Source organism: Lolium perenne, chromosome 4 (assembly GCF_019359855.2).
Source record: "Lolium perenne isolate Kyuss_39 chromosome 4, Kyuss_2.0, whole genome shotgun sequence".
In the NCBI taxonomy this organism is placed as follows: Eukaryota; Viridiplantae; Streptophyta; class Magnoliopsida; order Poales; family Poaceae; genus Lolium; species Lolium perenne.
This window is the reverse complement of record NC_067247.2, coordinates 148,685,282-148,700,035: the sequence shown is the minus strand read 5'-3', so window position 1 is coordinate 148,700,035 and position 14,754 is coordinate 148,685,282. Positions and strand designations below refer to the sequence as shown.

At 46.3% G+C, this 14,754-nt stretch overlaps 2 protein-coding genes across 3 annotated transcripts; both read left to right on the top strand.

Moving 5' to 3' along the window:
- The first annotated feature begins 1,187 nt into the window (after window positions 1-1,187).
- LOC127294807 (1-aminocyclopropane-1-carboxylate oxidase) lies at window positions 1,188-3,108 on the top strand. Its single transcript, XM_051324703.2, has 4 exons — window positions 1,188-1,386; window positions 1,472-1,710; window positions 1,810-2,152; window positions 2,444-3,108. Exons 1-4 carry the CDS (start codon window positions 1,285-1,287, stop codon window positions 2,711-2,713), a joined length of 954 nt encoding a protein of 317 aa, XP_051180663.1. The 5' UTR covers window positions 1,188-1,284; the 3' UTR covers window positions 2,714-3,108.
- Window positions 3,109-3,727: 619 nt separating this feature from the next.
- On the top strand, window positions 3,728-14,248 carry LOC127294809 (uncharacterized). Of its 2 annotated transcripts, XM_051324706.2 has the most exons (5): window positions 3,728-3,804; window positions 5,019-5,494; window positions 5,566-5,727; window positions 5,915-5,979; window positions 14,059-14,248. In XM_051324706.2, exons 2-4 carry the CDS (start codon window positions 5,021-5,023, stop codon window positions 5,936-5,938), a joined length of 660 nt encoding a protein of 219 aa, XP_051180666.1. In that variant the 5' UTR covers window positions 3,728-3,804; window positions 5,019-5,020; the 3' UTR covers window positions 5,939-5,979; window positions 14,059-14,248. The 2 variants fall into 2 exon arrangements, with proteins under 2 accessions (XP_051180666.1, XP_071675779.1); XM_071819678.1 differs by lacking the exon at window positions 3,728-3,804 and having other exon boundaries at window positions 3,915-5,494.
- The last annotated feature ends 506 nt before the right edge of the window (window positions 14,249-14,754 follow it).

Here is a 14,754-nt window from a genome sequence, read left to right as displayed (position 1 = left end):
CCCTGCCCCCTGGCCCCTCTCCCGCAACCCCAGACGTCCTCGTACCACTCGTCGGAAGTTAAGAGCCCTAACCTCCAACGGTCCACTTTTACAAATTCTACCTTCACTAGCTAAAAGCTCAATGTCAGAGATAATAGTTAAATACGGTGATCGAACCAACGTCTTGTCCATAGGAGCAGAAATAACCAGGAGGCAGCCGGAGTTCACAATGATAGGAAGCAAGTTATGCTTATGCTCCATGGCAAGTTCCAACCCTTCCCGCTTCCACAACCTCGATGCACCTTGGGAGAGAGCGAGGTACAGGCTCAAAATATGATCTCACATGCATGTGTGTTACTAGCTATGTTAATCTCTTATGCATAGTCTGAGTTTTCTCTCAAAACGGTCATCAATCACCTTTCACTCCTTGAGCTCACGGTAATGTTTTTTTTTTTCCGAAATGGGAGCAGCGCCCCAACCTCTGCATCAATAGATGGACACGTCCTTTCTTTTATTGCAATGTAGGATTATATCATTCAATTATTACAATCATGAATCACATAAGGTTGAGATAAATATAAACCAAATAAAAAAAATGGACAGTAGAATACTAAACATTAGCAATCCTATTAATATGCCGCTACCTAGTAGGCTGGAAAAAGAAGTCCTGAGCAACCATTTGCATCCAGTGAAGGACGAACTTGCAATTCTTCACTGTACAAGGCCTGTATTTTCTTTTTATACATAGTCCTATACAAGACCCAAATTTTCTAGAGTACAAGACCTACATCTAGCAGTTGAGAAAGACAAATATGACCTAACAAAAATAAGCAAAATCGGTTTCCACACGGGCTAACCGTCCTACACGTCGGTCTATAATTGAGTTGCGGCAGCTGCAGCTGCACACGATGAATGATTTCTCGTGATCTCATCTGACTCTCCCCTAAATTGACCCTACAGGGTACAACGCGTTTCTATAATCCCAAGAGCCCAAACTGGCCATCGATCACACGCTAATTAAAAACAAAACTCGCATCGCAAGAACCAAAGTAAACACCGGCCAGAATGGTACGATGCCTCTGCCTTGTAAACCAATTCAAAGTTTCAAACCCCTCTTAATTGAGGCTATGGCTTTCCCACAGGGAGGAATATTGTGGTGAATAAATTAAGATTTGACACCTACCTTGCCACAGTTATAAAAGGGGGCTTAGCTTAACAGCTTCAACACCATCTCCCTTCTTCTCCTACTCTCCAAGTTCCAGAGTCATTGTTGGTAGCCACCTAATCGACACACTGCAGAGTGCAATGGCGATTCCAGTCATCGACTTCTCCAGGCTTGACGGCAATGACAGGGAGGCCGCTATGGCGGAGATCGCCGCCGGGTTTGAGGAGTGGGGGTTCTTCCAGGTAGGCATACTCATAGCTGTTTGATAAATGTTCAGTAAAGGATGCCAATGTTGCGTGATACTCATGAGAGGATTTTGTGAAGCAGCTTGTGAACACTGGCATCCCTGATGAGCTGCTGGAGAGGGTGAAGAAGGTGTGCAACGACTGCTACAAGCTTCGCGAGGAGGGGTTCAACACGTCGAACCCCGCGGTCAAGGCCCTCGCCGCCCTGGTGGACGAGGAAGGCGAAGGCCTTGCCATGAGGAAGGTCGAAGGCATGGACTGGGAGGATGTCTTCACCCTCCAGGACGACATGCCATGGCCATCCATCCCTCCAACCTTCAAGTAAGTGTGGCAGTGTGACAAACTGCCAACCAATATGATCACATCAGATGCCTTAATTTGCTGGGTCATTAATTCTCGATCATGTATGTGCGCTTGCAGGGAGACGATGATGGAGTACAGGAGGGAGCTGAAGAAGCTAAAGTTGAAGATGCTGGGCGTCATGGAGGAGCTTCTCGGGCTAGAGGAAGGGCACATCACGAAGGTCTTCTCCAAGGATGGCGACTTCGAGGCCTTCTACGGCACCAAGGTGAGCCACTACCCGCCGTGCCCGCGGCCGGAGATGGTGGACGGGCTGCGCGCCCACACCGATGCCGGCGGCCTCATCCTTCTCTTCCAGGATGACCGCGTCGGCGGACTGCAGGTGCTCGGCCGCGACGGCCTCTGGGCCGACGTCCAGCCCGTCGAGAACGCCATCGTCATCAACACCGGCGACCAGATCGAGGTATGTTGAGTATTGCTGGTCTTGGTGGACTTGTGAAGCTCACGTTAATTAACACACACTTAATTAGTCGCAGTGTACAGTTGAATTATGATGCTTACCTTACCTTCTTTGCTTTGTATCTGGAGAAGCTACTATAAAATTATTTATATGGGTCAACCCAAGAAACCACCTCAAAAAATTTGAGCTCTGAATCCAGAAGGTTTTTGTGCCCAATTTTAGATAAGAACCACTCACTGCAATTTGAATGTTAATTTAAACCAGAATTGCTCACTGCAAGCAACTTAATCGCAGGTGATGAGCAATGGCCGGTACAAGAGCGCGTGGCACCGCGTTTTGGCCATCCGCGAAGGCAACCGCCGTTCCATCGCTTCCTTCTACAACCCGGCACGCGCAGCCACCATCACGCCTGCAATTCCCGCCGCCGACGACTCCAGCACCGGCGCCGACTACCCGAGCTTCTCGTTCGGCGACTACATGGACGTGTACCTTGAGCAGAAGTTCCAGGACAAGGAACCCAGGTTCACAGCAGCAGCGGCAATGAGCAAGAAAAGGATGAACTGATAAGCCTGAGCCAGCAGCCAACATGTCTGCACCTGCAAAGCTTCAGTTCCTTCTCCTTATAATTAAGTTACTCGGTTAAGTGTGCAATTACAGTACGGGTTTGTACGATAAATATAGGTTGTTAAGTACAGATATATTTGTGCCATGCGGCAGTCTCAGAGCCATATATACATAAATATATGGTGGCATAAAGACTGTCAGAATGTGCTGTGGTCAACAGATGCCAGAGTGATTAGCTTGGAATGGCATCTCTCTATGGGTTTCATTTTTTTTTCTTTTCTGTTTGGATGTTCAGATTGTTCATGTCGTTTGTAAATGTACATTAGTGGAAAATGTGAGAAGGTCCTGTGAATTGGAATATATTGATGGGTTACTTACAATAGTGTTAAGTTTCAGTCTGGACTTACGTGTGTTGCCTCATACAGTACTATACTTTCATGAGCTTTAGAATTAAAGAATTAGTCTGACATCCAAACAAATAATGACTGTGAAACTATTTTATAAGAATCCAACGATACTATCAGTGATCGAAGATTAAAAAAAATACTGAATAGAGAGGATTTTGATGCTTATAATACAGTGTTAAGTTTCCATCTGAACTTACATATGTTGCCTTATGCATAGTACTATTCCATGAACTTCAGAGTATTTTAAATTCATTTGACTTAAAAAAATTATAGGTGAAATAGTTTTCATATAATCCAATTATGCAGTTAATGATTGAGATGCAAAGATTGATTGCATGTTAGAATAGTGACCTCCGTGTATCCAGTGCATAGAGTCGAGCGATAGCTTATAAGTTATTGGATTTTGGGGTTCTACTTAATTTTTTTCCCTATTTTCAGGTATTTTTGTATCTATATTCAGTATTATATGTATTTTGTAGGATATTTATGTTTTCTATTAATGCAATTTTGGTCGGCATAAAAAAATGATGAAGTGTTTAAGAAATATATCACTAGCAGGGAAAAGCCTTAGCAGAGTGTATTAAGGGGCAGAAAAATAAGGGGTGTATTAGACATATTGCTCTCAGATCTGACATGAGTAAAACGGAGGCGCGCTACGCGGCTCATTCGTTCGCCGATGTGCAGGTACGCAATCCCTAGCCAGCGTGTTTGTTGGAGACGAGGTGCGGAACCACTCCGCCGGTCGGCGAAGGCGCGTACGTGACAGCCCGCGATGTCGATTTTACGGCCGCCATGCCCACCTAGTGTTCGACAGCGTGCTGCTGCGGACACGACGGCGACGCGCCATCGGTGGCGTCTCCGCCCACCAGAGCCGCGTCGGGCCGCACTGGTAAAGTGGTAATCGCCCCCAAGCGAACTCGCGTCGACAATCTGGTCTCTCACTTGGCTTCCACCGTCCGCGCGACCTGCGGCTTTTGTCCTTCCCACCGCAGCCAACTGCACTCCCCTACATGCCCACCAGGTGTTCGACTAGGTGCCGCAGCCACGCCACCGTGCATGCTATGACCATGATGAGGGCATAAGCAGCGCTGGTAACACCTGCCCGCGGTGGACTTTGTTTCCACTTACATCGTTCCCCAAGCGCTGCTAGAGGCCGGGTGTAAGAAGGTTCTCTCCCAGGAGCTAATCTTGGCCTTTTCTATAGGTAACGTAAATGACAGCTCAGAGAAATATGGCTTAATCAACTCCATGCAAGACCCTTTCTTCTAGAATTCTCAACTTAGCATGAGTGCAGTTAGCTCTCATAGCAAGTGCACTCACCTTTCGGAAACTGCACACCTCTATTTAACTGAGAATTTGCATTCAGGCTGGTACTGTCCTGTCCTGCATCTCACACCTATTTGACTCAGAATGTGCATTCACGCTTGATAGTACTGCTATATCCTCTTTGTGCTGAAATTTTTCCTAGCACATTGACGGCCTGGAACAGATCCGCCCTCCTCATGTGGGGCTGCCCATAGCTTCAGCTCAACCCATCTTGATCAACATGCCGCCAAACCTACAAGTCACACGCCGGGAGGAGTTAACAATTCCGGCGTCAGCCTTAGCTGAAGCAACACTGCCGTGCCGCCACTATCCTGGTGTTTGTGTTGATTGGGTTGTGGCCCAAAATCGATCTGTTCAACCCGGAAGTAACAAGACCAGGACACGAATAGATTCATCAGGCTTCATTTGGCTGCTCGTCTTAGCTTGCCCTCAAATTCTGTTCATGTTGATTCCACAGTTTTATTCATATGTTCGAAGTTCTCTATTTCGTTTATTTCATGTAGACTGTAATTTGTTCATTCAAATTTGGTTTGTTACATTGTTGCATTATGTTAATTAAGTGATCCTTACAGGGATGGATTTTCGTGCCCGGATTCGATCCTTTGGCACATTTGTTCGCATGAAGCTGTATCAAGTGGATAAGACCCCTGATAAGCTTGAGGTTACCAAGAACACCAGGCTAGAAGACTACGGGATACTATGTGGCCTGGGTAGTTTGATTCTGTGCTGGGGTGGAACTGGAGATGTATTAAAAGCCATCAACTGGACCAACAGGAATCACGCATACTACTGTGTGATATACTTCACTTTCTCTCTACTCATAATGTCCATGGGGTTGGTATCAGCTAAATTCCCTGACACAGCACTGATGTCTATGTTTGTTGCTGGCCTGGGAGCATGGCAAGCTATGGTAGTGATGTCTATATTTGCCTCTTTTCACTTGGGTATAGTTCACTACCTTCCCACACCTGAGTACACAATCTTCTCCATGATGGCAACATCCCTCCCATTTACTTTGTATTGGGGGTTGAGTGTCCAAGACCCTTCGGTGAGAATCTGTCGTACTACAAAATTACACATGCATACCATGCTTGTCATAATAAAATTCTCCATGTGCAGATTCCATACAAGATGGGACGGGTGGTGATCTGGACCATTACCTTGCCTTACCATGTTGTGGTCTGGATTGAATCATTAGGATGCAAAGCTGGTATATGGATTCAAGCAAAATGGGAAAATGCTCGTGTGCGAGTTGGTGGAACATTACCAGGATTTTCCTCGGTACTAATCTTTTATTGCACCAAATTGATAGATTCCGCTTCCCCCATCATGCTTTCCAGTGCATTACACATTGAGAGAAGTGCACGGTCGTGTCATTACTACTGCTATTGTTTCTTGTGAACTTAATAAGATTTTAAATGTATCCAAGATTAGCTGATAGAGTTCTTCTCTTTATGCATTGTTGTAGGTGCCACCGCAACCAAATGCATAGGTGATGCGAACAATCCTTGCTAAGTGATGAAAATAGGCCAGGTAATATATTGTTTCTTTGTCTCTACTTTTCTGACCTAAATTGAGTATGTCCGCTTGACATGGGTATACCCTTCGGGTACCCATTATTAGTATACCTGGATCGGCTCGGCCCAATATGGAGAAGGCCCAAACAAGGCAACCCGAAGAAGTAGTCGACTAGGACTCTTGTAAAACCCTAGGCTGGTTGCATATATAAAGCCAGTCAGGGCACCCGATAGAGGGAGGCCAACAGATAGACAACATAGCTCCGCCTACGCCGGCACCATGTAAAGATACTTATGATCATATAGTAGATTGCTAGCAGCACGTAGGGATCCTCTACCGAGGGGACCCGAAGCTGGGTACGTCGTGTGCCCAATCTCGCTCCCGGAATCTCCATCGTCGCTCTCTCCCGAAACCCAAGTCTACAATACGTAGGCATTGACGAGGTAATCACTCGTCAATTGGCGCCGTCTGTGGGAATTTGCGACGACTGGATTTTGTCATCCGGGCGGGATTCATCATTATCAAGAACAACACGATCGGATTTGGCTGGCTAATTCGACTCCTTAGCTTCTTCACGTCAATGCGGCCGCCACCAACGTTTTCTTCGGCACGGCTGATCCGCGCGTGTGCGGGTGTCAAGAATTAAGCTTTTTTTTAACAAGTGAGGCCACGAAGGCCTGGAAGCTGCTTCATAAACGGTGGGTACAGAAATTGATGCAATGCCCTTTTGCATCTCTTGCCCTAGAAAACCTAGAATTTGAAGAAAAGACGTTGCAAATTACAGAAAGGACCCTAGCGAAAACATGGAAAAAAGCAATCCAGTGCTTGGGCTCCTTCTCCACCACTCGCCGGCGACCTCAAGGCATAGAACGCCGAGATCGGAGAGGAAGAAGCTCGAGATGCTCTCAAATCCGACGAAGAACCACCAGCACCGGCTGCCTCGACGCCTCCGAGGATGAGCCACTTGGGGGCGAAGCGACAACGAGCTCCAGCACTTGGTAGAAGAGGGCCTCCAGAGGAGGTTGTACTCCTGGTCGAGGGCCGCCATTCGGCCATGGATTGCAGGGGCGACGCATAGAGGCCGGCTGAAATCCCCCGCTGATGAACTCTCCAGGGAGCGTGTTGACGCGACGGCGCGCCAGGAACAGCAACAACTTCCCCATAGCACCACATAGGCTTCTTATTGCAGCAAGAAAAGATTGGGGGAAAGGAGCAAAACCTGCCAAGGCAAGATCTTGCCATGTATTCAGCTCGGAGGTGGTAGCATAGGATCCGCTTGCAAGGTCCTCCCGTCGATCCTCTTCAAGAAGAAGATCTTGAGAAGAAATTTGGACGAATCTGGATCTAACCACCTCTTTATTTGCTGGAGAAGAACTAAAAAGGAGAAAACCTAATCCTAGAAGAAGCCAGGCCCTTCTCCCACCCACCATCAGCCACCATGGCCGGCGGCGGCGAGGGGATCTGGGGGAGAGAAAAGGCTCAAAGAGAGCAGACTCCACAGGGGTAAACTTTCGGGGGAAAAGGTCGCATACTCGCAGTGTCAAGAATCAAGTAAGGCGAAGTTAAGTTGGGTCAATTCATGACAGTACGCGAGGCTACGTTGGAATCAAATAAAGCAAAGCTACGTTACAAAGACCAATCCTTTTTTGTTTTTTATTTTCTTGTCTCTACGTTTCTTTTTCGGATCGTATCTCTTTTTGATTATCTAATTGATTGAAATACCGTGCGCTAATCCCCTAACCAGAAATAGACTCCACAGAGGTTCACAGCATTCATTGCATCTAATATTAAGCAAAAAACTGCATTCATTGCATCTAATATTTTTTGAAATAGACTCCAAAACTGCAGTATCTAATATTAAGTACATAAATTTTTCATAGATCATAATTTGTGCCATCAAATATAAACAAGTTATTGTGCGCTAATCCCCTAACCGACATCTTTACTCTCAAGGCGGTGAAGCCTAATAATGAGAGACCTTGCTCTGATACCAATTGAAAGGACACGGATGTCGCCTAGAGGGGGGTGAATAGGCGATTTAAAACTTTTACGAGATGGGCTTAACAAATGCGGAATAAAACTAGCGTTTACTTTGTCAAGCCCAAGGCCTATATACTATGTTTCACCTATGTGCACCAACAACTTATTCTAAGCAATGGTTCATCTATGTGCACCAATAACTTATGCTAAGCAATACAAGCAAGTATGTGATAGCAAGATATATATAACTTCAAGCACGATGGCTATCACAAGGTAAAGTGCATAAGTAAAGAGTTCGGGTATAGAGATAACCGAGGCACGCGGGAGACGATGATTTATCCCGGAGTTCACACTCTTGCGAGTGCTAATCTTCGGTGGAGAGATGCGGTGGCTTAGTGCTCCCGAACGCCACAAGAGGCTCATCTTGAGGTGTGGTTGCTCGATGCACACCAACGCCACAAAGGCCTCACTCGAAGATGTGGTACTCACAACACACACCGAACGCCACGAAGGCGCCTCACCTAAATGTCCTGTGACCCTCGCCACAAAGGCCTAGGTCACGGTTCCACTAAGGGATTTCCTTCGAGGCGGAAACCAGGCCTTACACAAAGGTTGGGGCACACTTTCACAACTTAATTGGAGGCTCCCAACAAATCGCCACAAAGGCCAAGAATCTGTCTAGGGTTCCAAGAACCCAAGAGTAACAACCTTCTTGCTTTCACCACCACGAATCACCGTGGAGAACTCAAACCGATGCACAAAATGCAATGGTAAGAACACCACAAAGATGCTCAAGTCCTTCTCTCTCAAATTCCAACAAAGCTACAAAAGCTATTGGGGGAATAAGAGAGGAAGAACAAAGAGGAGAGCACAAAATCCTCCAAGATCAAGATCTAGTGGGTTCCCCTCACAAAGAGAAGGATTTGATTGGTGAAGATGTAGATCTAGATCTCCTCTCTTTTTTCCCCCAAGAATATGCAAGAATCATGGGAGGAATCAAGAACTAGGGCAAGTTTTGAAGGACAACAATGGAGGGGAGAGAGAGAGTGAACCAACCAGCCCAAGAAGGAAGAAGGGGGTCTTATATACCCCCTCCCAATGAAATATGACCGTTTGGGACCTCCCAGGCCAGAAAATCCGCCCCCGGGCCGGTTTATCCCCCCCCCCCCCCCCCCCCAGAAAACAGCAGAAACACCAAAACTGAAACGGACATAACTTTAGCATCCGGACTCCGATTTTGATGATCTTGGGCTTGTTTTGAAGCTAGGAACAAGCTCTACAAGATCATGCAGGAAACCATCATAGTCCAACAAGGGAGGATAGAAACAAATGATGAAAGGTTTGACCTATCTAAAAAAGGCATACCTGTAAAACCTCCAATCTCGAAAATGCAACAAGTTGCCCATGCAAAAATCATTCTTGATGAACTAGAGCTTCTCATGAGAATAAGCACAAGCTCTAAAACATCACATGGATAAGATCCAAATAGAACCAAGAAAGATGATGAACCAAACTCGAAAACGCAACAAGTGATCTATGCGAAATCCGTTTTCGATGATTTAGAGCTTGTCATGAGAATAAGCACAAGATCTAAAACATCGCATGGATAAGGTCCAAATAACAACCAAGAAAGATGATGCAAGGATGCAAAGGTTTGAGCTCTCTCCGAACGATACGATCGAGTTACTCACTCGAGAGCCCTCTTGATAGTACGGCAACTAAACTATAAACCGGTCTCCAACTACACTATGAGACCGGTGAGAAAGAAACACTATCAAGAGCAAACCTTATACTTGCGCATTCCACTTGAGCTCGATGACGACGATATTGACCTTAACAAGATGGAACGCCTTTCTTGATTGTGCTTGCTTGACGAAGTCTTGTGGATTGCTCCCCCATAATCCACCATGGGAGAGCTTCTTCTTCGGCGCATCTTCACATATCCATGATCACCATAAGGATGGCAAGACTCAAGCAAAGGATCTCTTCGAGATGGCTTATCTTGAACTTGCACTTCATTTCGTTGATGTCTTGAAGTTAACCTTGAGAGCTCACTTCATCTTCATCTTCAAGACATACTTGAGACTTGATCTTCTTCATTGATGGCAAGACTCAAGCAAAGGATCTCTTCGAGATGGCTCATCTTGAACTTGCACTTCATTTCTTCGTTCTTCATCATGTTGATGTCTTGAAGTAACTTGAGGGCTCACTTCATCTTCATCTTCAAGACATACTTGACACTTGATATCCTTCATCAATTTCTTCTTCTTGCAACCTTGAAGCTAACATATGGTTCAAACATTTCTTCATGGCAAGCTTCAAGCTTATGATCTCTTCGAGTTGGCTCATCTTGAACTTGCACTTCATTATGTTGATGTCTTGAAGTAACTTGAGGGCTCACTTCATCTTCATCTTCAAGACATACTTGACACTTGATATCCTTCATCAATTTCTTCTTATTGCAACCTTGAAGCCAACAAATGGTTCAAGCACTGCCTATGGACAACACCTACAAATATAACTCAATGCAAACATTAGTCCATAGGAATTGTCATTAATTACCAAAACCACACATGGGTGCTCCATGCACTTTCAGTTACGGTTCAAAATATGCTGACCACTAATGCATATTTATCCGCGCAACGCTCGCGGACGGGAAATGACACCTAGGTTACGCAACTTTACTTGGAAAATGAATCTAGTGACATAAGAAAATGCGGAGAAGAAGTTGGAAATTTAGCTCACCCTCGGCTGTAGAGGAAGTAGTCCAACAACCTAGTGTCGATGTCGGCGACCGTTGAGAAGCGCGTCAAGATCCAGGATCGTCACGCCGGGGTGCTCATGACGAGGCGGTCACGACATGGCCTATTTATATTTCAATCAAGACAAATTCACATTATTAGAACAAATTCACATTTGAATTTCTAGTTTTGTTTCTTTTTCTATTTCCATTTCTTTATTAGAACAAATTGACAAATTCTATTCTATTTCTTTTTTCATTCAACATTTCCATTTTATTTCTATTCTATCCTATTTCTATTTTGATTTCTATTCTATTCTATTTCTATTTAGATTCTATTCAACAAATCCTATTACAATTAATACAAAAATGGTAAAAAAAGAAGGAACATGCATACCTTTGGCTAGGGGCAGGCTCGGGGGAGGAGGAGGACGACGGAGAAGGCCGACAGATGGAGGCCGGCGCGCTGCAGGGGCAGCGACGAGGAGAGGGAGCAGCTCGGACGGGGGCTTGGGGTGGTGTGCGGCTGCTGCTGGCGGCAGCGCGGGAGATCGGGGGAGGTGTAGGGGAGCTCGGGGGAGGTGGAGGTGGCGGCGGGGAGGTGCTTGCACAGGTGGATGGGGAGCAGGGGATTCGGGAGGAGGGCAGCGAGCGGCGGGGAGGTGGTTGCCGGCTGCGGGGAGCGTGGCGGCGGGCGGGGGGAGGAGCAGAGAGCTCAGGTGCGGGGTTGGAGATGGGTGGCTGGGCGTGTGCGTGGTCCGGCTCGATCGACACATGACCGGGCTGACCGTGCCCTAGCTATGCCGAGGGCCAGGGCTATGCTGATGGCTGCCCTCGGCATAGACCCCCTTTTTTCCTTTTCAATTTATTTTCTATTTAAATTTTTTAATGTCAATTATATTATGAAATATATTAATATAGGTCCATGCAAATTTGTTTTAATCTTCTACATTCCCAAGCTATGTGCAAAAAAAATTACCATATCTTAACTTAATATTTCCTCCGGTAGACAAAACCCTAATCTGGGAGCCCCGCAGATCTACCCCTTTAACTGACCTCCGATGACAGCTGACCCATCGATTTTTCTCTTCCTTTGTGTTGTATTAGGTAATCGGAACATGTAGTATCAATGATTACCCTATCTTACATCAATATTCCCTCCGGTAGACGAAACCCTAATCTGGGAGCCCCGCAGATCTACCCCTTTCACCGGCCTCCAATGACAGTTGACCCATGGAATTTTCTCTTCCTTTGTGTTGTGTTAGGTCATAGGAACATGTAGTACCAATAATTACCCTATATTACCTCAATATTCCCTCCGGTAGAAGAAACCCTAATCTGGGGTCACGCAGATCTACCCCTTTCACCGGCCTCCAATGGTAGTTAACCCATGGACTTTTCTCTTCATTTGTGTTGTGTTAGGTCATCGGAACATGTAGTACCAATAATTACCCTATATTACCTCAATATTCCCTCCGGTAGACGAAACCCTAATATGGGAGCCCCGCAGATCTACCCCTTTCACCGGCCTCCAATGAAAGTTGACCCGTCTGCCAACGTGCTAAACGGAAAACATTTAGCACATAAAATGACGCGTCGTAGACCAAAAAACATTTTTCCCGGGATTTATCGAGCGAAGGAAAGCATGGCCCTAGTTCAAATCCGGTCAGTTTCCAACGGATTCGGCGGGACACCGCAGGAAGCGGGGGGATTCCCAGATGGCTAGCGCGCATATGGCATGCGATAGGTGGTGCGTAGGAGGTATCCTACCACCGCGCGAAGGTCTCGCGCAATTCCCTAATGCACACCATGTAGCTGCTTCACAAAAAAGGCCGTTCCGGTACTCCGAAAATGGAAACACCGTCGCCCGTGGGTCGAATTGGAAATCCGCGACCGGGGCCTTGCTTCCCATCCTAAGGCCCACGCACGTACCAAATATGGCCTCGTTCCGACAAACCTATGTGGTGCCATGGGCCGTTTCCTACTCATTTCCCCTAAAAGCCATAGAACTCCGGACATGATAGCCCTATTCGTGAAGGGGTTTTCAAGATAATTGCCGTATCCCAATTCCGTCTTTTGCAGTGGTTACTAGGACACATAAAATGATGCCACGCGGCTCCGCGCGATTTTTTTTGACTTCGTTTACTTTGCCAACTGTGCAAAACGGTGCCGCCGGGACATGTGGTATGGCCGTACCGGACGTGCGGGTGCCCATCCGCCAACGCGCTAAACGGAAAACATTTAGCAGATAAAATGACACGTCGTAGACCTTAAAACATTTTTCTCGCGATTTATTGAGTGAAGGAAAGTGTGGCCCTAGTTCAAATCCGATCAGTTTCCAGCGGATTCAGCGGGACACCGCAGGAAGCGGGGGGGGGGGGGGATTCCCATATGGCTAACGCGTGCATATGGCATGCGATAGGTGGTGCGTAGGAGGTATCCTACCACTGCGCGGAGGTCTCGCGCAATTCCCAAATGCACACCATGTAGCTGCTTCACAAAAAAGGCCGTTCCGGCACCCCGAAAATGGAAGCACCGTCGCCAGTGGGTCGGATTGGATATCCGCGACTGGGGCCTTGCTTCCCATCCTAAGGCCCACGCACGTGCCAAATATGGCCTCGTTCCGACAAACTATGTGGTGCCACGGGCCGTTTCCTACTAATTTTCCCTAAAAACCATATAACTCCGGACGTGATAGCCCTATTCGTGAAGGGGTTTTCAAGATAATTGCCGTATCCCAATTTCGTTTTTTGCAGTGGTTACTAAGACACATAAACTGACGCCACGCGGCTCCGCGTGACTTTTTGACTTCGTTTACTTTGCCAACTGTGCAAAACGGGGTCGCCGATACATGCGGTATGCCAGTACGGTCATCTGAGTAAATTTGTATAACCCGTGTTAAAACTAAGTACTTAGCCGTGTCCCCGGTTACAGACAACTTGAGCGAACTGACAAGGATCCTGTTCGAAGATCTCATCATTCCAACTTCTTAAATAAAACTTGATGGGTGAATAGGGAATATGTCAATTGGTGCAAGTGACTATCGGCTAGCAGGTCCCGTGCCATGTCTATGGTCTGAGTCTGCAAGGGTAGGTCACCCAAACCAAGTTGATCATATGAAATAGGAAGAGTCACTGATGTCTATCGGCGGTGTCTAGGTTTATTGATGTCTATCAATGGTACCGCTTAATATAGTATGAAAGAAAATGATTTGTTAAATGGTAGTATAAAATTAGCTTTATGCAAAAATCATGAGCTCTACCAGCCAAATGATCACGTATGTGTTAGGTTGCCATTTATGTCCACCATAGTGTCATCTTGCCAGTAGAATTCCAAATGTATTAACCTTCGAGCTATAACGTTTTATGTTGCAGGTTACTTCTCTAGCTCAAGATAATTGTTTAGGTTCACGAGTCTTTGTCAATATGACTGTTTGTGGTTTCATGAAGGAAGATGGCTCCATGCTGAAGATTTCCTTATTGCTTTAAACTTTGAATTTGTGCTAGCCTGAGAGCTATGCAACTTGTATCGAACCATTTTATTTTTACTGGATTTTACGTTGTAATGAAGACCTTTACTACTTGATATTTCACCTTAAACTATGGGTGCTAGCAATTCGATCCGAAACTAGCACTATTGCACATGAACTCTCACTTTTTCACATAAGATCACCACAAGAATCCGCAGAAAACCGAGCCATGGAAAGAACGTAGAGGGAGTGGCGTTCTCGGGGAAAAATTCCACGGGTCACGTGGAGAGAAACATTTTTCAAGCCCGGACAGAAGAAAACTGAAGGGCTGGGCTGGGCTACAATACAGGGCTGGGCTGGGCTGGCACAAATACAGCCGGGGGACAACCGAAGAAATAAAATTAGTTAGGCTGGAAAATTTACTCCGCCGGGCTGAAATACCGGGATCGGGCCGCAATCCAGGCCAATCCCTGACTGTTGGGGAATAAACGAACGTGGCCTTATAGGCTTCCGGCCTGACTCTCTTAAACCTACCGACTCACTTCAATACTGAACGAGGCGGCTGCAACTCTCTCTCTCTCTCTCTCTCTCTCTCTCTCTC